Below are 24,086 nucleotides of genomic sequence, written 5' to 3'. Positions count from 1 at the left end.
TTGGGATCTGAATTCCTGGAACGTGTCTGTGAAAGGCTAAGTCCTTCACACTAGAACAGTTTTGTCATAACCACAAAACTTCAAATTTTTTTAAGATATTTAATTAAAATGACAAAAATATATACAGAGTACTGCTATTTTAAATAAGCAGATTCAAAGAAACTCCATGTCAATCCTTACCCTCACACAACACAACATTAATGTAATACACTTTACTAGAGCTACGCTTTATTCAAAGGCTTTATTTCCATTAAGATGCACAGGCATCTTTTCAGAAGATTTTAAAACATTCAAAAAAATGCTCAGAGAAATTAAATAAGCAACTTATGTTTATGGATATATCAGGGGTTTGTTTTCTCTTTACACAATATGATTCAACTGCAAAAACATGAAGTTGGTCCAAAAAACAAACAGCAGAAATAAAACTTGTTTTTCTTCAGCTTTCTTGTTTAGCTTTTGAAGAAACAACACAGACTTGTGCAATATCATCATATTCGTATGTTCTCTTCAAAAATGTATCAGTAAGTCTTAAGCCAGAAACACTCTAGAAAGGAAAAAAATTATAATACCCATTATTAGAATTACTAAGCTCATAAAACAAATATTTTATAACAAATTATGCCATTGACTTACTTGCAATCCCTGCACTGAAGACAACAATGTAAGCGCAAGACGGAGGGAGGAACTTGGATGTAATTTTCCAAGTTGTCTTCCAGAAACTCCACACCAGTGGATGGAATTAGTATTGCACATTTCTAAAACCAGATCCATAGTCCTTTCACTGCTAGAGGAAATTGAAAAACAATAATAAACCCATAGGCTTTTCTTTAACCATTCAAGGATTGCAGATATGTAACAGCTAGATTATTATTTGGGTTGTGATTAATGAAATGCTTCAAATTAATTTATTTAATTATAAGGCAGCAAATAAGATTTACTGTGATGTGCACTACTTTATTTTCACATAGCCTTGGCTAATGTGAGTGTTCTCTCATGGATTTAGTTAAATTGAGAACATTCACCTTTTCAGTTTCACCTTTTCCTTATATGATATGAAACATGCAGTACCTGCAAGACCAGGTATTTGCTTTAGTTCCTGGCTTCAAATTGTATTTAGAATTGCTTTACAACAGCATTGCAGGAGACAATAAAGGTCTACCACAGATCACACTGTAAATATAAATAAAGTCTAAAAGTGGATAAAGACCCACAAAAGACCACTTAAGACAATGCTTAGCAGACATTCTAGGGGTGGTACAGTGCAGAACTAGCAGTAAAATGAGACTGGATGCAGATGGTATTTATTCTGAAAACTTTATCTGCAATTAAAACAAAGCAAAACAAATAAGCGCTAGTTCTGTGAAAGAACTAAGAGGAATTTTCCTTTAAGTATGCAATTTAACTGCAAAATCTTGCATGATACTGCAGCCAATTCTGCAAAATTCCACTGCTGATTTTTGACAGACTTCTAATTAAAATAGTATTAACACATAATAATGGAAGATTTGTTTATTCGTTTGGAACCACTGTAATCCAAAAGATGTTTAAAGTAATGAACCAGCAGTTTGGTGGTGTTCAAAGTCAAAGTAAAGTCCATGTTTGAAATGTTTCAGGAGAAATGCCCTAAAAAATGTAATAGCCACACCTGAGCAACTCAGGAAAAAGAACAAGAATCACATGACATCATTACCTGCAATTTGTTATTTTACATGTAATATCAAAAGGCTCTTCCAAATTTACAGTGTCTGGTATTGTCTCCAGAGAAAGCCTTACATCACCATAACCAGGAGCCTAGGGAAGTACAAGAATGCACATTTCTCAAATACTGGCTGCTAAAGTTGGAGTTTTTACTATTCAAGTTTTCACTTACTACAACAGGCTTAGAATAACAGGATGTGAAGAGGATTGTCTCTTCTTGCTCAATCAGTGTACCATCCACAATTATCACCTTTCTGACAGATTTAACAATTCATTAGACACGATGATCTGCATCAAGTATAATGAATTTATTTACAGGGAGCAATCACAGAATCACAGAATTGTAGGGGTTGGAAGGGACCTCTAGAGATCATTGAGTCCAACCCCGCTGCAAAGCAGGCTCCCTACAGCAGCTTGCACAGGTAGGCGGCATCCAGGTGGCTCTTGAACATCTCCAGAGAAGGAGACTCCACAGCCTCCCTGGGCAGCCTGTTCCAGTGCTCCGTCACCCTCACTGTGAAGAATTTCCTTCGCACATTGGTGCGGAACTTCCTATGCTCAAGTTTATGGCCGTTTCCCCTTGTCCTGTCCCCACAAAAATATGCACTTTATTATTAAGTTTTTCAGATAGTTCACTCTCTCAGAGTTCAAATACTCATACTATTCCTGACCGACGTTCACTTCCATGACCTCTTTATCAGGTGGTTATCAGAGATGCTATGGGTAATATAGTTTTCCTGCATTAGTCCTTCACTATTCTTCATCTTTAGAAAAAGCATTGTTCCTAAGAAATAAGATGGTGCATTCTCTTGCTATTTCGGTCTCCCAAACCTCTGCCAAAGTAACTGATTGCCACCAGTTAGAATGGTGCATTAATACTTTTCTGCTATCAAATTTTGTAAAGAGCCAAATACATCTCATATGATTTACTAACAAACCGATAATAAACACCAAAGTTACCATAAACTTGGGCTGACTGAAAAATCTAAAGCTTTCTATCTTTAAGTTCAATCTCCACAAATGATGAAATGATAAAGGAAAAATAAAGGAAATGTTTATTCTGCCTGACAAGCCGTAACTGTGACATATGTTCAAATTCTGCTAATAAAATGATGCTGTGCTAAAAGCTCCATCTACAGCTTGATTAAAAGGTATTCCCAATGAGGCCCAGAAAGTAAGTGATTTGACAGCTTGTGAACAGCTTTTAGTTTAGTATATGGCTCATTACAGACTGAAGACAGATGACATTTTAAAACACTTATTAAATTGGGCATTAGAGTAAGCAGTGTCAAAACAGAGAATCTCAGATCAGTAGAGCAATGGAACTTTGGAAACCTGCAAGAAAGAAACATAGTTTGTGAATCACAAGACCACCCCAAAACCAAACCAAATTATTTTAAGCCGGGAGGATCCAAAAAGTTGTTTCAAAAATGCATTCCTGATCTGGACCAAAGTAATGATAGAAAGGAACAGTATGGGTAAAATTTTGGGCTTGTGAGGGAAACAATGGCTTGTTGAATTATTAAGTGGATTTGGAGAAAAATGATGGAAGGTGAGTGGAATTTAAACATGAACTCATCTGATACCACTTAGACAATGAGACGAGAGTAATCACAACCTCAAAGTTCATGAACAACTTATAAATCAACCAGAAAAAGCCTGTCTCAAAACTGTATATCTGAAACATAAATAGCGTTATATATGCTACACATAAAGGTTATTACTCATAGAAGCTAATATGCCTGTATGAATTAGGAAGAAGACAACTTCTTGTACGCTAACTGTTGATACAGGAGTTATTTTTTCAGTGCTTTTCAGCTTCCTGCCAAATGGCAACCAAGAAGTTCATTTTATTCTGATACATTTTGCTATACACTACTTGATTCCAGCAACTCGTGTACAAGCCATTAAGTTTCTTTTTTCACTACACTGAACAATGTAAAACGATTTTATGTGCCAGAGAGCTGTGAAGAAAACAAGATCAGAAAATACACTGTCATTCACATGACCAAAATGAAAACTGCTGTTTAATGTTTTTTCCACATTTCGTAGACCAAACGTATGCTCAGTATTTATATTAAATAACTTCCCCAAATATATACATATACACACATATATGAATTCAGATTGAGGTCCAGAAAGTAAGAAGCTTGAATTTTCTTTCAAGTTTTTATGCAGCTGTTCATTGAGTTGCCTTAAAATTGATACTAAGTTAAACTGATCCTTAAAGACTTACCATTCTTTGGAGCTGGCTAGTTTGCAGTCTTCCTCGTTCACCTAGATTTGTTTTCCATACGATATCTAGTTTACCAATCACTGTTACACCTTTTATTACTCCAGCTTTCTCTGCAAATTCCTGCTTTGGTTTCAGGCAGTATAAATACTGACGTGTATCCATAGGCTGTAAATAAGTTCTTGAGCCAAAAGTTGATTCACTAGAACACAAAACATTACACCTTCATTTAAACAGTTATTTTTAGGAGGACTTAAGAAGAACTCAACCTTTCTTCCTCTCCTTCCCCATTTTTTCTCTGTGTGCGGCAATTTATTTGATACTAACACACATTTTGTTTATTTACAATAGAAAACAATTCTCAAATTTATGTAGAACTGAAGGACCATGTTTAGATGGGAAGAAAGTAGACTCAGCTGAGCCAGAGAGAACTGAGGTAGAAATCCACTTTATTATCAGGCATCCCAACATTTGAACAATAGTGCTGGTAATTTTGAAAAGCTAATATAATCTCATTAGTCAAGAATTGTATACAGATTTAGTTTTGTTTTAAAAAATCAACTGTAGTAATGCTCCACATCTACCTTAAGCATATACACTAAGTAACTTATTTTAATTCTGCATAGATATTCATAGATTTTTAGACAAAGAGCTAAAACAATTTGCAAAACCAGATGCATTATTTCACAAGTTTTCTTTTTTTTTTTTTTTTTTTTTAACCTTTGGGAAGCAGATACAAATCAAAAACACATGTATACAGAAACCAGGTATCTGAGATAGGGAGAGGCAAACACTGGTACTGAAACAAATTTATATCTTTGATTGCTTTGTTTTTCACACTAATTTGGATGAGTGTTAGATGAGAGCAGAAAAAGCAGTCTCTGTAATTCAGACTCCCTATGCATGTCTAGTACTTTGAAATAAACAATTTTTCACATCAGCAAATCCAAGGAGCTTAGAACATACTTGTGCAATGAAATAAACCAGGAAATAAATACTTAAGAACCATATATAGATAAAGACCTCTAATGCACTTACCAAACCACTATTTTTGGGGGGGATAGATTTTACAGCAAAGGGAAACATAGTCTGATTGTAATAGTGTGCAGAACTGAATACATTCATTCATGTGCTATTAAAATGCTGAAAATTTTGCAAAAAAAGAACCAGTTACTTAATGAAGCTATTAACAAAGATTAAGTTTGCTTCTTGAAATATGCTGAAATATTAATGAATAGGGTAATAACATTAGGGTATCATCACATAACATGAAGGCAAGGGCAACAGTAAAGATTAATTAAATTCAGTTCTTACAACTACATTTTCCAATAGCAGTTTAACCATCTTCTCAAGCATTAGGAAAAGGTAGATGCTGAGAATCAATGGGTTTACGTTCAGGAAATGGGTAAAGCTGGCATGTCCTGACATGGGTAAAGCTGACACATAAGAAAAACAATCCCTTCTACAGATTACAAATGAATCTAACACCAGCAGCTTATTCATACCTTAGAGTAAAAATTTCATGTTCAGAAGAACTACATTATTATAACTGGTAAGAAGTATAGAACTTATGCTGGTATCAAAGTCCAGTTTGTTTCAAACTAATTCCAATGAGAACTTGCCATGCTACAATTTCCTGTAATAGCTACAGGCTTTTCTATTTTATTAAACACAGACCTTTTAAGTTTTTGCCTTCAAGACTCACAGCCCCTTCAGCAACTCAAGGAACCCTCTGTTTTGCCTCTCCCACCTCCTTATTCTTTAATCTTCTCTTTACCACCCTTGCTAGCTTTCATAAGATTTTCTTAATTGCTAAGATGCCAGATGGCAATGGTCACCAAGTGGAATTAGATCCATGAGAGCAGAAGTGCATTTCAGCCATGGTATTCACTAAGTCTCAATATGCAAAAAATCAATTCACACTAAGTCATTCTAAATATACAAACTGTTATATGACTCCTTTCCAGGAAATTCCAGACTCTCTGTTTTACAAGCTCATGATTCCAATTTAAGACAAGAAACACTACACTGGACAAAAACACTTTGTATGAACAGCACTCCACTTTACTGTAGCCAAATGCTTTGACAGACAGGGAGAAGACAATTTTCACTTTAGCTCCCATTATAGAGCATTCAAAGTACACCTCTTCCAAAAAATATCCAAGCAACTGCAAATTGCAAGGAGCCAAATGTGATGTCTGCCCTACAAGCCTTTGCGTCCACAATAATTTCACTGAACACAGCATACAATTTTTCTGGTATTTGGTGTTTGTTTCAGCATGACAAACGTCTATGTTACAAGGTCCCCTAATGGCATTCCACTGATTCACCTTGACTGCTGGTTGGATACATTTTAACTAGAACAACTGAAAATGGATATGTATCCACTAAAAAGAAACAAGGATAGAAGGGTCCTGTATCTATGAACAGATAGGTCAGAACCATACGTGGGCTAAATTTTATGAAGGATATACTGAAAAAGTAGTATGTTTTCAATACATCCATGTTATTATTTGAGAGTTAAAATAGGGATTTGTTTACTTGGTAAAATTATAATTTTTTAAAACAATTTCTATAAAAAGAAAACTAAGAACTTTTATAGCTAAATACATAATAGGAATTGGTTTTTTTAATTATGCAAATAAGCGCAATCCTACAGTTACAGGCAACTCTGTGATTATAATGCTTACAACTCATGAAATCATAATACATTTCCTCAGTCTGAACATACCTTTCCCCTGCTGAGTCAACTGTGTTCAGTTCTGCAACGTTGTACATAATGGATGGCTCTAAAGAAACCTTCTCCATGAACATTGGAGAGGTAGTGATATTCTGAATCTGAGCTTCCAGAAACACTTCATCTGTCTGGGAAAAAAAAAATGAAGAGCAAGATCACAAAAATGTGATTGCTACTATTAAAAAGAATAGATAGTCCTATTGTTAAAAAAAATAAGTCGTGTGTGTTTAGTTCATGCCTGCAAATCAAAGTAATTAATGCAAGAAAAACCTTAATCCCAGTTACCATTAATAGGAGCAAAAGTGTTAGTGAACAGATATCTTGCCAAACAATGGATGTGGGATAATTTTTGTATGTTCTAGCTACTGCTTATTTGTAACACTTCAGATTGCCACTTCCCAAGATTTTCATCAACTCAGTAACAACTGAAGTTCTAATCCAAATTATTAAAAAAATAAGGAATTGCAGTGCACAATAATGCCATGCCATGCCAGACTACTAGTGCTGTATAAAAACAATTAAAGGAAGTATGCATGTAAAGCAAGTTTGCTTGAACTAAAGTATAACAGCTCAGGTACATGCTCTGAGATTTTTATTCTGAAACATTTATGTGTCAACTAAAAAGTAAAACAGCTTCCCCTTTCACTCAGCTTCATCATGCCAATGGTCACTAGTATTATATACAATCCATCAGTTCAGTGGGTGCTCTACTTTCAAAATGTCCTATAGGATCAATCTGCGCTAATGAAGCTAATGCCTCAAGATGTTCTAGTATACAATGAAAGGTACAGACTGTTTTACTGAATATACTAAAAAAAATACAAACATGAAACTAGAGGTTTTTTTGCCTCTGCTTCACTGGAATTGCAGACCATTAAAGTCACCCTGAAGCTCTAAAACGTGATGGCAGAATAACCATTGAAGGCTCAGGTTATCAGAGATACAAGCTCCTGGAGAATTGCCAATTACAATAAAAAAAAGAAGTGTGTGCTGGAGGGGGGAGTGTCTGCATTTACAAGACAGTTAGTTACCAGTAAACTGTGTAACAACAAGCTTAGATGGTATGATAAATCTAAAACACGTATTTCACGGAGAAATGGAAAAAAGTTTACATTTCTTTTTAAATCAGTGTAAATAAGCTAGAGAAGTCCAATTTGTAAGTTACAAAATATGTCTGAATTATATTTTCTCAAAAGGAACTCTGTTAGAAGGAGAAATACAGACTGGTACTGGAACTATTCATCGTGCCTTACAAACATGTTATGCTCCCATCAGGTAAGCAGAGGAATGGAAATTGTGCAAGCTTAACAAGCTACAGACAGACCTTGCACTTCCAGGAATTGGAAATACCCCCAAATTAAACATGGCTCTAGGCATTCATTACAACCACCACCTGACTCATTGCTTAAATTGACACTGTTTATATCCCATAAATCCATTGCTCAAAATCTCCATTAACCCAAGTTTTAGTTGTTTTAATGCAGCAACCATAGGCAGAAATGTTGAAAAAGCTAGTTTGAAAGGGAAAAGAAAAAACAAGCACCATAATGAAAAAGCAAGTTAGCTTTATGTTATTCCTAGACGTAATTGTTTAAATATCAGTTGTTTTTTTTAAAAAAAAGAAAGAACACCTTAAAGTAGTTCACTAGAATGCAGCTTGCTTTAGTACAATGCACACCTTGAAGTGAAATCAGACCGCAGGAGTACCATACTAACTCATCAACTCTTACATGCAGTTAAAGTTGGAAAGCAAGCTTCCAGCTCAGGAAAGAAAGAACATCCAGCTGCTGCTCTCTCCTCAAACCCACTGTCTCCACTAACTGGATGGGAAAAGTTCTGTCACAGCTTACACAAGCAGTGCTGTAATTAAATCTACACTTCCGTGGTTCAAAACTATTAATGTTTTAATGGAGATTAACTCTCACTTTTAAATAATGAATCCACTTTTCCAGTTAAAAAGAAAACTTCTATCTCACCAAATTTTTGTGATATGTCCTACAGAATAGCACACACGAGAATTTGAAATGACCAACTTTCAGTTTCAACAATGGGTACTAAAGAAAGAGCTAACCATTTAAATGATTAGCTGCACGTATGCAGGACAGATGGCAAAACATCAGTTTATGATATGCAGAACAAACGTTGCTTTTCCATTATGTTTTTTAAAGTGTCAACAACAAGCACAGAGACAGTTAAAAAAGCATACAGATTTATAAAAAAATAAAAATTACCACAGAACTGAGGTCACTCTAATGGGAAAATAAAAAAGAACACATTAGAGAAATTAGGGTTAAATGTTAAAGAAAAAGGAGGCTAACTTTCAAACAAAATGCATTTCTGCATTTTTTTGCACCATCTAAACACAAGAGCATTAGTAAGACAGAAATGTAAATTAAAATGGATGCAAACAAAGATGACAAGTACATTTCTATTAAGTGGTAGCTAGTATTGTTACATGGCTTACTAGCTTTGCTTCAGATTTTACTATCTGCTGCAGAACCAATACAAAATAGAGCCTAAGGCATACAAGCCATACATAAGGCATGGTAGAATAAATTAATTATAAAAAAAAACAAAATAGCTTTGGAGCAAGTTTAAAATATTTCTTCAATTTAAATCCATGCAATGGGTTGAGTATGAAATGGAAAAACTGTCCTTGTCATTTTACAGATAATTGGAAGTATCCATATATTTAAGGTCTCAAAAATAAAAATTAGGTTTTAAAATGTTCTAGCAAAGATGCAATACTACAGCTTGCAACAATATTTGGCGTAATTTAAATGGTGAAAAAAATTAGGGGGGGATAATCTTCAAAAAAAAAACAACAAAACTTGAGTAGAACACTTCATTTTCTTAAGTGTCTGTATGTTTTCCTCTCTATGTATGTTTGCAATAACAGAACCCGTTCCAGATCCTTTCTGAGGCACAAAAAAGTCAGTGAGACTGCATCAGGTAATTCAATCACAGGATTGCAGCAGGCTAAGGTGACAGGACATGCATTTTATGCATGAATTTCAGTGACCACCATGATTTGGGTGTTACTGCAACATGAGCAACATGCAAGATTAAGTTCAGTGTTATCTCCTGTCTTAGAGATGAAATAAAACTAGAAATTGTAATCCATAATTATAGTGATAAATTTTACAAATTGATTGCATCTCATCTGTAACATTAATAGTTTAACTGGTTACTTAACTTTTAAAGACCTCTAGTTAATCAGCAACTGACACAAATCTTACTCTACTCCTAAGGAGAAGTCTTTCTTAAAATTCAGAATGTAGGTACTGGTGCTTCTGACAGCAATGCTGTACCACATACAACATTTACCCAATTTCTTATCTTTTTTATTTTATTTATCTGTCGCTAGCTGTTACAACACATAGCAGAACTTCATGTCCTTTCAGAAATGAAATTACAATCAGTTTGCCAGGTAAATGAAAATCCTTCAGTTAATATTATCCACAATGTTTTTTTTTTTAAAAAGAAGTTTTAATCAATCATATGAATACTAAAGTAATGAAGTTGTACAAATACCCAGACAGAAAGAACAAAAGGCAACAAGCAGCCTTTTCAAGCCTTTGTGGATTAAAAACAAGCAAAAAAATCCACCAGCTCACCAAAATAAAATAAAACAAAAACCACAAACCACCATCAGCTCAGACATCTCAACTTCTCACAAATTTTTAGTTTTTAATGAGGAATTGGTGGCTAGCTGAGAGGCGGTGGTATTTTATTCAATCCTTTATGAATGCCATTCAGCAAAAAAAAAAAAATAATAGTAATAATTCAAGAAAAGTAGTAATGACATGTCAAAAGTCTGCCTAAAATTAATAACTGTTTCATCACAAAACAAAATTTATAAGTAAAGTAGAGAGACAATAAGGTTTAAAACATCTGTCCTTCTTTACCCCACCAGGTATTTTCTATCTGAAATAACGTAACCCATGTAGAAAATGAAGATTTATCTTATTTATGTAATTCCGAAGATATTCCCCATTTCTGGCATTTATGCCAGATCTATGAAGTACTCAGCTAGTAGTACACACTCATATTCTAATCCTCTCAGGTATCCCTCGCAATCAACCTTATAACTGAAGCCTACATGTAGCCAGGTGTTTTTAAGAAAGTATTCCCTTTTTTTCCTTTTTACTATGATACTTAAATTCTTTCAACTACACTCCCTCTAAATAAATCACACACACTATATTAAATGGCTTATAACGTACATACTGTTCATATACAGAGAAAATCTTGAGGAATCTCCTGTGCAACTCTGAACATGACTGATGTTCACATCCAAAATCCTCATCTGTAGACCAAAAATTGTCATTTTCCTCTTTTCTCTGTTGATTTTATCAGAAATATATCTTTTCCAACTGCATAGCCATAATCTTGCATGATGAACCCCATATATGAATATGATTGCGATAAATAATTAAGACAATACATTTTGAGACACACTGCTTTTCTACTGCAAATTCATAGCATGTATCTGCTCCATTAAGAACAAACAGGATAGCAAAATGTTTTCTACTTAACACAATTGTCAGATTGTCGATTTGTGTTTCTATTTCCATTTACTCTTCACTGCAAAGAAGTTTCTGCAATTTCACTGTCATTTAAACTATTTCAGCTGAAGTATTTATACTAATAAAGACGTTCAACCAAATGACTGTCAGTGTAACAGTTAACCATGTTTCAGAGGTTATGCCATAAGTTAACACTCATAATGGAAACTCTTTGCAAGTATCAGTCCAAACTTTGTACAAACAATACAGAATGATGGACTTGCTCATTATCAGTTATCAACTACTTCTAATGGGATACAGGAGAAGTTTACATCCTATAACAGATCTATATAATACATATATCTACAGGGAAAGATTACAGTTGAAAACATTTATGTAATTTGTAGCAGTTTCTGCTATCAGTGCCACCTTCAATTAGAACTCCACCAGTAAATAGTCAAAGAGATACTTAAGTATGTCCAAATAAATATTTACAGTCATGAGGTTTTAAAGTGCCGTGCATAACTGGTGCAAACCTGAAAATTAAATAACTTAAGATGGGTTATATTTACATTGGAGAAAATTTTTTCCCATTGTGGGAAACTATTATCTGTTTTTCATACAATTAATCTCCCCTTACTGTAAGTAGTCTATCAACCTAAAAATACTACCTGTAAATGCAAGTATTTGAGTTCATGGGATAGCAGAAAATATGAAAAATTTTCAATTACTTCAAATTCTTGACATGCTTGCTTTGCATATGCCATTTCTTTCCCTTTCATCACGAATGTATCTGTGTTTAATTTACATGATATGAACCCATCAGCAAATAAATTTGGTGATTAAGAAGCTCTTTGAATTTAATCTAACTACTTAATGTGAAGTAATAAACAGTAAACCAAAACAAACCTAAATACAAGCTCACATTTACCTCTGCATTGTAGAATTTTGTTTTCACATCTAGTGGTTTGAGCACCTGAGTGAAATGGAAAAAAGGCAGGTTGACAATTGGTTTCTCAGACATCTTTAGCATAAACTGTTTATAAGCACTAAATCTTGACAAAGTATTATTCTTGGGATTTATTTTTATTTTTTACCTTAAGCAGAACAGGTGCATAAAGGAACACACAACAGAATCAGTTGAAAACTCAAAATTTGCTGTATGCTAGCCTCTAGTTATTTAATGGCCTGGCTGCTTTCCTACTGCCTGAATAGTCTTCTCACACTGGTAACAAATACTTCTGCAATGTCCTCTTACGAAATGAGACAAATAAGATGTAGTGAGCAGTTTTTGTCTTTAAAATAACGTTATATCTGCCTTGCTTCCTGAAGTGGTCTCCACTTGCTTTCAAGAGAGAACAGGAATCATCTAACAGGCCCTTGAGCATTTTGCACCAAACAAAAGTTGCTGAGGACTTCTCTAAAAATAAATGAGAGAATTACGCATGTGATTTTCTTAAGCAATGAACCATTACTAACCTTGACTTCCTTCTTGAAAATACAACTGTTATAATTACTACGAATTGGAAAAAAATAGAAACCACACATTTTAAATCTCATAAATCAACAGAGAAAAATTTGATGACATAAAAGGAGATAATCAAGTGATGGTTTTCAAGTGTTGTGCATTAAGCCAGTATCTTCAACTCAGAGCAGTTAATACTTACGAAATGAAAATACATTGATAAAACTGTAAGAAATAACCTAGTTACTTGTAAGGAAATGAGTTTAAGTTGTCTTGTTGGGAACATTTATTCTCCTACACACATGGAAGGCCCACAGGTACTAATAGCACACTCTGATATTCTTTGTCTGTACCACATGGCAATTTAGCCTTCTAAAGACCAAAATAATTCTGTCTGCAGTAATCAGATTGAATACAGGCTAAAAGAGTAAAGTGAAATCATCTGCAAACTGGAGAAGATGTAGGCCTAAATGATAGGCTATGGGTCTGGCTCATGTATTGTCAGAACCTCTATAAGAGTATCCAAAAACATTAAGTAAAACACGTCACCCAATCCTCCTTTGTTATCCCACAATTATCCAAGTCTTAGTAAATCAACACCCATTAAATACACAGGTAAAATACACTTTCCTGCCAGAACCAGCCCAGATTATAGTAATTTCCTGCTTTCATCAGTTATTCTAATCAAGTTTTGATACCTGTGTGGTGGAATAAAGACTTTCAACTCTATCAGTTACTTCTTATGATATTAGTAAAATTCAACACATTAGAATTCTTTTCTTAGTTTCCTTTAAAAAACAAACCACTCTGTTCCAGTTAAAAAAAAGGTTAAAAACACTAAAAGAAAAAACAGATTTTTACAATTTAGCTCACAAGTTAGATATGTCAAAGTCAGACTGAACAATGCTTGATCTGCTTAAAAAAAACCTTAAAACCGGCTGCTATAAACAGATTTAAAACTGGTTTTTCTTTACCAATCAATGAGAAAAATAAGACTATTGCTTCTGAAATCTTTACCTGCCTTTTAATTATAAACAGTCAGGTCATGCAGTTTGAAGTGATAGCTTCTACCAACTCAATTTCAAGTGTCAAATACATAACAGCATGTAAAAGTACTTTTAAAGTATAAACTGTTGCAATGTCAGTTCTCCAGATTTATGCACTTATTACAAATAGAGTAGAATGCTTCGTACTATACCTGAAATTTGAAGAACTTTCTGAAGTACATCTTCTCTCCTGTTTGTGTAGTGTAACTTACTGCACAAACTAAGCTAAAAGAAATATTGAAAAAAATAATTTAAATTTTGTACTACATCAAAGAAGGAATAGAATACCAGGCATGTGCTGCCGTTTTAGTTTATTCTAGCTCTGCAGTGATAAAAATCAATAGCATCAGATAAAAGCACTAAGTCTGAAGATTTAAAACCTTACATGTGTGTTCCTATTTCCTTCACTTCATGATGAATCACATCATCAATACAGCAGTCAGGTTTAAGCTCTGCCACTGCAGCAGTAGAAGCTGAAAGGTTCAAGCGCTGAGAACTTGTCTGAAGATCAGCCTAGGAGCAGAAAAACAAAGCATCAGGTAACACTACAGCTGCTTAAGGCAACCTAAGGAAAAACAACTTAGGCTGGGAAGTATCTGAGAGTTTTGTATCCCGCACATTTTTATACATAAAATACATCTATGTTTATTGTAAGATAAGTTGCTTCTATGTATTTTAGAAATTGTCTCTTACTTTGATAAATCCAATCATTTAATACGTAGCTTATAAAATCCCCATTTACACTGAGTTCCATGAACTTCTAAAGTTTCTGTTCTCAAGGAATTATCTGTCCAACAAGAAATGCAAAATACGATGCACTAGAACTCATTTGAAATATAAGCCAAACACAAGTTAATATATGCTCTAAAGAGACTTGTTTTGATTATTTAGTAGAAAGCACAAGTAAAAGAATACAAATTTTTTTGGCTCTGGAAGTTTTGCTACTAATTCTCCAGAGAAGCTTTACAAATTATCCACTTTTTAATACAACCCCCCCCTCTTTTTTAAAAATATTTAAATATTCCTTATCACCACTTCTATTTTCATTTATTTTTGTTTACAGTTGCAAAGGATATTTTCTGGATGAGAAAAAGTGGCAGTCTGTGTATAAAACATGCTAAATGCACTGATATTGTGAGAAAACAATCAAGATCTTTTGTTTTTAATAAATCCAGTACATAGACTTATTTCACATACCTTCACCAGTATGTCCTTGACAACTTGATTACTATCATTATGTACACTAATGTAGCTGGAAAATGTTTCTCCCAGAAATATATTTCTGTGTTTTAAAAAAATACATATATTTAGCAACAACAAAATAACCTTTCACAAAATCCCATTTTTAATATATTTACTTAAAGCTATTCAGCAGCCTCGTCAACTTTAATTACTAGCTCCAGTTTGTAAAATGCTAGAAAGAGGTAGTTTGTGAAAGTCCTAGGAGAGGCTCACAAAAGTAGTACTAAAGCCAATGTGGAGTATACCTATGCAATACAGCACTTAACCTGTACTGCAACAGTCAACAGGCCCATTTGCTGTGGTTACTTTTTATACTTTACTAGCATCCAGAAGGAAATAATTACTTCTGAGATTCAAATTTTAAGAATAGTTAAGGAGGCTGCCAAATCAAACCTGGCAATTTTACACCCATTCTTCTAAATGTCATTCTTCTAAGAGCAAAAATCAAAAGAAAACAAGAAAATCACAAGTTTTTACAAGATAAAAATACAAAGACAATAATACTACACACAAAATAGTAGACAACACTACTACACACAGAAATCATCACAATAAACTATCAGTACAAGCTGTGGTTTATAGCAGCATTTTACATCCGAACTTCACCCGAAGTTCTTTCAACGTTCTGTTCCTGCTACATTCAATCAGGCTGCAGACAACATTAGGCAATATACATTTATATCTTAGGTCACATTCAAAATCAAGTCACAAAATGGTTTTAAAATGATTGAATATCTTATTGCATAAAAATGATACTCAGTAAGAAAGGCAAGTAATAAATACATTAGTGTTAAATGAATCCTAGAACTTACACGCTACACATTACAACAATTCAATCTTACCCAAAATTTTGAGGCAAAGTCAGCATTTCTCCTAGCATCAAAGCTTCTGCTCCTTTTACAGTAGAAGGATCATCTTTCATAAGCTGGTTAAATAGATTACCTGTAGAACATCAAATTGCATACATCTTAGTATTAGCCAAGTCAAAGGCTTTGTCTGCATTTAAGATATGACACGTCTTATTTTTAATGTAATTTAAGTTAAATGTACTTATTTTACAACCAACTTACTCAGGGACAAAACGCATGTCCATATGCTTGTTTATAAGTTAAGGCTTTTACGACTATGCTGAACAGCACAACCTCAAAGGCATTCTCAAATTATAATTAAACTTTAAAGGAAGTTCTGTCTAAATAGAGCACACTACATAACACAATTGATCAGCCCCATTTCCCTTCTCCCCTGACCGCCTTGCATTTCTACATGGGTCTCTTCTCTTGGGTCTTTCCCTTTTTCCTAGACTTCTAAGTTGCAACTACTATTGAGAGACAACCCAGGAACTTGCAATACACGACTCTCCATATACCAAGTGTAACACACTTCAAAACCTGTGATTCTTGCAAAGTCAGTTTCCACAGAATATTAATGCGTCAACTACAATTAGTGGGGCATTTTCTCCAGAAAAAGAAGATACTAGCAACAAACTTTCATTTTCTACAATTACATGTTTTTCTCTGTTAGAAATGCCTATTAAACTATAGAAATCCCTATTAAACTAACTGCATGCTCCATGCCTCACAATAACAACTATAGAGATGGTGTCTTAATTGCTCAGACTTCAAGTTCACATGTTTGCAATATAATCACTAAGTTTTCAAGGCTGTAGGTGAAGAGTTGTATAGTGCACCTTGGCATTTTCCTATAGCTAATACCAAACAAAATATAGCAGCATTTCAGATTACTTTCTATGGGAGGTCAGAAGAATTCTTTTAACATCTAAGTCTTAGATGCACTGCTTAAACCTAGCAATACTAGCACAATAATAAGTTAGTAGACAAACATACCTGGCAAATCTCTTTCTTCACAAGTCACTGGAATATTAGTGAATAAGGTAGGTTTCGTTAACCTCATCACTGCAAAAGCAGAAAATAAACCATAGGTCAGTTGAACAAGTTTGTTTGTTTTAAGCACAAGTCTGTCTTGCTATCCGTCCAGAAAAAAAAGAACAAAACTAAAACACTACCAAATCTCAGCTCATATGATGGCAAGATCTTTTTAGCTCATCTGGTCATTTTCAACAGAATAAATTCCTTGCTGCTCTAATCCAAGCATATGGCTGGTGCTACTAGTCCCTCTTGCTTTAATCCTCTGGCACAATAATATCTACCATTTTTAATTTTAAATTCTTATCTGTCTTATCTGTTAAAGTGTCATACTATGTGCTTTGTGGACTTGAGGAGCATACCAATTTCATTCTGGGGGACCATTCTAAGTCTGCTTAGATGTCTGTTCTGTGATTCTAGATAACACAGAACTGAACACAGTGACTAATCTGGATCTTGTCAGCCACAAACACCAGGACACAACAAAATTTACATACTAATCTCCACAACATACATATGATGTAGATAAAAGTAAGGAGCCTAGATCATTAAAACAACTCTTTTTTTTCTTGCAGTCACAAACCTGAAAATCAAAACAGCAAAAACATCAAAAAACCCCTCAAGAGTCCTTGCATAAAATCTCTTTTATCAATGCCAACAAAATCAAAATCATTAAGATCATCTAATTAAAAAAAACCTCTACTTCAAGAAGTTTGTATTTTCAATGGCTATTTCTTCTACGAAGATAGAATGAGAGAGTTGAGGCTGTTGAGAGTTGAGCTCTCCTCTCCTGGAGAGGAGGAGCCTCCAAGAAGACCTGATTGCAGCCTTCTAGTACTTAAAGGAGAGCTACGAGAAAACTAGAGAGGGACTCCATTAGGGAATGCAGTGATAAATGGTGCAGTGATTTCACACTAAAAGAGGACATATTCAGATTAGGTATTCTGAAGAAATTCTTTAATGAGAGGGTGGCGAGGCCTTGGCACAAGCTGCTCATTCCTGGAGGTGTTCAGGGTAGGTTGGATGGGCTCCTGAGCAGCCTGATTTGGTGAAAGGATTCCCTGTTCAAGGCAGGGGGACTGGAACTAGGTGATATTTAAGATTCCTTCCAATCGAAACCATACTGTGATTCTCTAACTTCAGTTTAACTCTGTGAGAAATGCCCAGAATCAAAGATTTCTATTCAAGCAAGATCGTGAGAACAGCGGTTTACTCATTGTAACAATAACGGGCGCACACTCCCTACTGACAAAGGAGAAATTGCGCACGTCAGTGAAATCCACTCCATTCTATACCCTGGGTCCAATGGGTAATATCTCTCCTGGCACTCATTAGTTGAGCATTTCAAGCTCACAATCTTCCCACAACTGTTGCTATGATGCATTTCCATATCCGATTTGTTACCAATCTATTGTTTTTGGGTATGTTTTGTACTTTTCCATGGAGATAGGAGGGCAATGTTTCCAAAGGTTAGCACATCCATTCTGTCCTGTGCTAGGCTCTCTCCACCCTGCATATTTACCTTACCTTGTGCCTGTGCCAATTCTACTCAGGGCAGAATGACCCAATCTCAGCTTTACTTTGTGCAGCAGCTTTCTTTGTGAAAAACAACTTATTCTACACTATGTACAGAAATACTGGGAACTTTCAAAATCTACTTCTCACAACTCAGAATACTCAGTCACATGACTTTCATTTGCATTACGTATTTCAGATTTTTAAAGTTAAAATACTTCCTCCCTACTAATATCAATCAATGCCATATTTTATGTTTACAAAACATACAACCACCTTATTTTATGAAAAATTAAGATGCTTCTCTTGAATACAAGATGTTAAACAACAACCTTGCACTGAAACATGTATTGCAATTTCACCTTTATTTTACGTCTTAGAGGTTGTCTCAGCATTCACCATTTCCAACTGTATAACAATATTCAACTGCTTTCATACAGTAGTGGGCTGCGCTGGTTGACAGTAATGTATACTATCATACAGCAAACCTATACAAGCTAGTATTCACATGAACAAATCTTAGTTTTCAAATATAAAACAACAATAAAAAAAAGCTTTAATGCATTCTCTTGTGTGTGTGTGTAAAGATTTAAAAAATGACCTCTGAAGGCTTTGTTCCATGAGGTAAACAAGAAGTCACAAAACACACAAAACAGTAAATGGAGAAGTGAATTCAACACAGGAACTGAAAAAGGTACTGAATTACATGTGCATATGAACAAAGCACTTTTGGATAGTTAAAAATATAATTTTTTACTTCACTTCCACATTGGTCCTACCCAAGACAAATAATTTCACAGAAAAACTAAATGTTGCATTCACTTACTACTGTTTAGTTCTCCAGCTGTGGTGGTCTCAGCTAGCACAGCGTGCATCACTGGTTATAAATGAGCTAAGACAAAGCAGCAGAAACTTGACAACAACAAGTGAATAGTGGCACTGATCTCTGATCCAGTTTAGGAAGACTGTAGAATATCAAGTTGGAAGGGATCTACAAGAGTCACAGGGTCCAGCTCCTGGCTCCACACAGGAACATCCAAAATTCAAACCCCGAGTCAGAGAGTGTTGTCCAGACGGTCGTTGAGCAGGACTGGTGCCATGACCACTGTCCTGAGGAGCCTGTTTGAATGCCCACCATCCTCCTGTACAGAACCTTTCCCCAACCCCCATCCGCCCCTCCCCTGACACAGCTCCATGCTGTTCCCTCAGGCCCTGTCGCTGTCACAGAGAGCAGAGCCGGTGCTGGAGGTGAGGCCGCACAGTACAGAGGGAACAGCCCCTCACCTCACTTGCTGTCAGCTCTGGGCCTGGTGCACCCCAGGGCATGGTTGGTGCTTTTGGCTGCCAGGGCACACTGCTGAGTCATGGTTTAACTTGCCAGAACTCAAGACCCCTTTCCATGGGGGCTGCTCTGCAGCCTCTCATCCCCCAGTCTGTACAGCTGTATCTAGCATTGCCCCACTCGAGGCACAGAATCTGGCACTTGCTCACTGCAATGGAGGCACTTGGTGACTGCCCAGAACTCCCATTCGTCAAGATCTCTCTGCAAAGCCTTTCTACTATCAAGGAATGTTTGCTTAGTTCTATCCTAAGTATATTAGAAGCATATAGAAGGGGGGTCGTATTATAGACAGTTACCTAATTGTATTCAAATTTACAGCTAGCTTATATAACTAGAACTGACTATTTGTAATGGAACAGTTACAGCTCAAGTTTAAAATAAAGGTAACAGCAATAAAATTAAAAGTGTATACCATAGAGTGAAGTTAGAATGCACAAATTATGTAGATTATTGTATTTAATGGGACTACTAGAATAATATTAGAAAGTATTCTGTCCTTGTAGGATTACAGATTATCTCTTGCTTTTCTCAGATTCTAGATACAAGTCTAACATTTAATAAAATGTTCTGCATCTTACTCCATTGTGTCCATAAAAATTCTGACAGCACAAAGTAACTTCATTACTATTATCTTTAAGTACAGAGAAGTAATTCCACTGATGTAAGTTGGCTACATAAGCTTTAAAACTAATAGTGACTGCTAGTTACTTCAGATAGGATTTCGTATCAGTTTTGCTAAGTAGTAATATTAAATCTCACAAGCGCAACGAATTATAATACAGAACATTCAACCTTCGGTCAAAGTTTAAAAATACAGGCCAATGTTCCAAATTGAATGATATCCTTAGTTTTAAACTACAAAGAAGTATGCAATGTCTACAATAAAATTTTATTACTCAAACATTATCATATCAAGAAAAACAAGTAAAATTCCAAAGGGAATTTCCTGGAAAAATTAAGTGTGGATGTTTTATTTTTTTCCTTTAGACAAAGGATGAGAAAAAAACAAAGTACCGTACTAAATCAAACAAATGTACTGACCTTAATTGACCTGTTCATGATTTTCCCAACAGACTTAAATACATTACTACAGTTTGAAAACTGTAGCAAAGTAACGATCTTTTTCTCCTCATTAATTCATCAGCTGTTCTGAAGTTTGGATATTCTAAGCTCCTTAAAAACTAAGCTACCTAAAAACTACTTCAGACAACAACATTGTTACGAAACTATCTTACAATTATAAGCTAAATATAATTCCAAATTTATGCACAAGCAAATTCATTTTATCAGTAAGGCTTAGCTTTTCCCTAAGAATATTCCTAACATATTCACAGTATAGTATATCACAGAAAATCCATATCTGTCCCAAAGATCTTTGGATAGTAGCATTGCAGGATGGCAATTCATTCTGCTTGATAAGTCTATTCAATTTTATCCAGATGTCCTCCAAGTTCTGGTTATTACAATTAGACTGCTCAATTGTCCACTTTGCTCTATAAAATGCATGCAGTTTAAATCTTTCCAAATTGTTTTGAAGTTCTTGAGATAGAGGAAGAATCTTTTCTTTAAGCTTAGGGCTACAGAGAGAGACACTCCAAGACCTTTTCAATTTCTGTATTCCATTAGATGGTTGTTCTCCTTGATTCTCCAAGTTAATTTGCCTGTGGCCACTTTGTGCGGTGATTAAAGTCTGCCCATGATTCATATCAGACTGAAATTCAAGGAGATTTTTTGTGCAGTCATAATTAGGAGATTCTATAATATATTCTGAAGGTGTAGAAAGTTGTTTCAATTCTTCTGCTTCTTCAGAAGAAATAACAGGTGGTTGCTTTTTTGGTTTGAGTGGAAGTCTGTACAAATCATTTGGAAACCAGGGTGTGAATCTTGGTAACTGACGAATGGGAAACTCCTTCACTGCCGCTTCCACAAATTTCTGCAGTGCTGTCAGATCTCTCTGATGTGGTCGATAATGTAAGACTACTTCCATGCTTGTGTAGTAGGAATCCAGTTATTCTTAATTACAAGAACAGTCTCTTGATGAGGATTCGTAAGTCTAGACTGAAATATCTTATTTACAAGAATTTCCTTGCCCCATGCTGCAAAGATCAGTGGGAAACAGGACCTAAAGCAGAAGTATTATGAAAAAATAAGATACTACCAAATTAAGGAAAACATTGCTAGGATATTTTGTTAAAAAAAAACACAACCCAACACGTGGCAAAAACAAGCTAGATATGTGTACATTAACTTCTATACTTTACCCAAGCTGACTACAGCAATTGTGCACCATCACCACCAGCGTAACTTCAGTACACTGAACAGTACGCATGAGAACGCAGTTTAACTGACGATAACCCTCCCCAAGAGTACTCCTCGTACTGGAACCTTTTCATGCTTGCCATCCACCTGTCAGTCTTGTTACATTTTAGTGATTAATATTAAGGACAACTCAGAAGTCCTCATATGTCTAATTTTACATATTAAGGCAAGCATCTGTAAATGTATGACTTTATGAACAAGTGTACTTATCAAAACATAAAATAATTTAAAACATTACCATATTTAGTAAGACAAATCACTACCACTGTCTATTTCAGCAAACTCACCAATCCAATATTTATTTTTAAAAGTATTTTCCTCCAAAATTTCAACAAACTAAGCCAAGGCATATAAATTAACTACAGAATACACTGAGCATTACAGAAACTCTTCCTGAAATAGTACTGATAGATGTAGCAGTTTTTAAAGCTGATGCTAAAGCAGAAGCATCTAAACAGACTAAGGTCTGCTTTTTTTCCCAGTTCATATCATGTTCATAGATGTTCAGTTCTTACCCTCACAGCTTCCAAGCAATACATGTAGCCATGTACTTTCAGAATAAATAATTTTGGATGTAATAAGTCCTTACAGATTTTATACTCTAAAAATATTGCTGACTACTTTCTTTCATTTAAAGATCAAATTAAATGCAAGGGGAAAAGAAAACAACCTACAAATAGGACTACGAGCCATAACACAAAACACAATATAACGTGCACTCTCACTCCAGCTTCCCCTCTCTGCCTATCAAGTTTGCAATCATTTCAGGCTTTCTATCAGACAACAACAATATACAGTAATGCTAGAGTCAATAAAATTTAAAATTGCTTTATCGTGTCATTGTCAATATTTTGCATAAAATAAAAAAAATGCAAAGATATTCAGATATCTATCTGACTTCTATTTGCAAAATATACAGCCTGGACACTGTATCAAATCCGAACAAGCCCAAGAATCCTACTGATTTCTCACAAAAGCAGACTGATATGCCATACAACTTGTTCCTTTGTACTAATTAGGAACAAAATGTTCTGGCAATGGCACCTGACAGTATTTTATGTTCTTCTCACTTAGAACACACGTGTAATTGAGGTTTTAACCATTCCCTATTCCAACTTATAAGCAATGCTTATTTTCAAAATAAGCACTGTTCAAGAGAAAGAAGGTGGATACCACTTCTGCTGACCGCAATAAGGGGCATCTAGATTCAGGATTTTCAGTGCTTCCATTCCTAACTTGATGGTACCAAAGTGCCTGCTGGCACGACCAGCTTCTTTACAGAAATCTATAGATTATTTTTGTTATTATCAGCTCTAGCTCTGTGAACTCATAAGAGCCATCAATTTTTTTTCTCAATACCCATGTATCCTGAATCAAGAACGCAAGCCAGCGGCTGTTCACTGAGAACAAACGCCATTAAAGGAAAGAGAACAATAACCAGGGAACTAAAAAGAAAATATTAAAACAGTTTTAAAAAAAAAAAAATGTTGCAACCGCTGAAGCCCGTCTGCAAACCGCAAATACAGCGAAGAGCCTCAAGCGCCCCGCCAGGCCCCGCGCGCAGCCCCGTTCTCCCCCCGCCTGCTCCTCGCAGCGAGACGTGGCCACGCAGCGCGCCCCGTCCTTCCTCAGCCCTCCTCTAGCCCGGGGGAAAGCAGCTCAGCCCTCCGCGCTTCCCACGCTCAGGGACTGGGCGCGGCCCGCCGCATGAGGGCGGCCCTTGGGGCCCGGCCGGCGTGGCTCCCCGCTGAGGGCCTGGCCCAGCGCGGCGCCGGTACCTTTCAGGGCCAGTAGGTGCTCCTGCTTGGGCTGGTTAACGTCCATGGTGCAGCCGAGAGGCCCAAGCGCCGCAACCAAGGAAGAAATGCGTGCGCACGGCGCGGGCGGGGCAGGTACCTCTGAACCCGGAACCAGCTGTTCGAGATACGCCCCGTCCGACATCGCCACGGCGCGAAACTACAACCCCCAGAGGGCATTGCGCCTGTTCACCCCGCCCCTGGGGGAAGGTGAGCCCCGCCGGCGAGCCCGCGGCGATGCCATCTGGGACGCGAAGTCCTTCAGGAGTCCCCGAGGCGGCAGTCTCGCGAGGTATGACGGG

General features: G+C 35.9%; 1 protein-coding gene across 9 annotated transcripts; it reads right to left on the bottom strand.

Moving 5' to 3' along the window:
• On the bottom strand, positions 207–24,069 carry TRAPPC13 (trafficking protein particle complex 13). Of its 9 annotated transcripts, none has more exons than XM_021381588.1 (14): positions 23,767–23,902; positions 17,396–21,791; positions 16,774–16,842; positions 15,772–15,871; positions 14,885–14,969; positions 14,073–14,200; positions 13,840–13,912; positions 12,108–12,152; positions 8,900–8,917; positions 6,663–6,796; positions 3,935–4,133; positions 1,691–1,791; positions 634–784; positions 207–544 (listed from the first exon to the last, which is right to left on the bottom strand). In XM_021381588.1, exons 3-14 carry the CDS (start codon positions 16,838–16,840, stop codon positions 437–439), a joined length of 1,209 nt encoding a protein of 402 aa, XP_021237263.1. In that variant the 5' UTR covers positions 16,841–16,842; positions 17,396–21,791; positions 23,767–23,902; the 3' UTR covers positions 207–436. The 9 variants fall into 9 exon arrangements, with proteins under 9 accessions (XP_021237263.1, XP_021237260.1, XP_021237261.1 ...); XM_021381585.1 differs by having other exon boundaries at positions 19,154–21,791; XM_021381586.1 differs by lacking the exon at positions 23,767–23,902 and adding an exon at positions 21,931–23,750 and having other exon boundaries at positions 19,154–21,791.

Source organism: Numida meleagris, chromosome Z (genome assembly GCF_002078875.1).
Source record: "Numida meleagris isolate 19003 breed g44 Domestic line chromosome Z, NumMel1.0, whole genome shotgun sequence".
In the NCBI taxonomy this organism is placed as follows: Eukaryota; Metazoa; Chordata; class Aves; order Galliformes; family Numididae; genus Numida; species Numida meleagris.
Note: the sequence above shows the minus strand (reverse complement) of the source record. Positions and strands in the feature narration are given on the sequence as shown.

Coding starts and splice junctions, on each gene's coding strand:
- TRAPPC13 (XM_021381580.1), bottom strand. CDS start 23,929: ATGTCGGACGGGGCGTATCTCGAACAGCTGGTTCCGGGTTCAGAGGTA. Junction 14,970..15,771: donor ACTTTGCCTCAAAATTTTGG/GTAAGATTGAAT, acceptor TTTAAAACACAG/AAATATATTTCTGGGAGAAA. Junction 14,201..14,884: donor TCAAGGACATACTGGTGAAG/GTATGTGAAATA, acceptor TTCTGCTCCTAG/GCTGATCTTCAGACAAGTTC.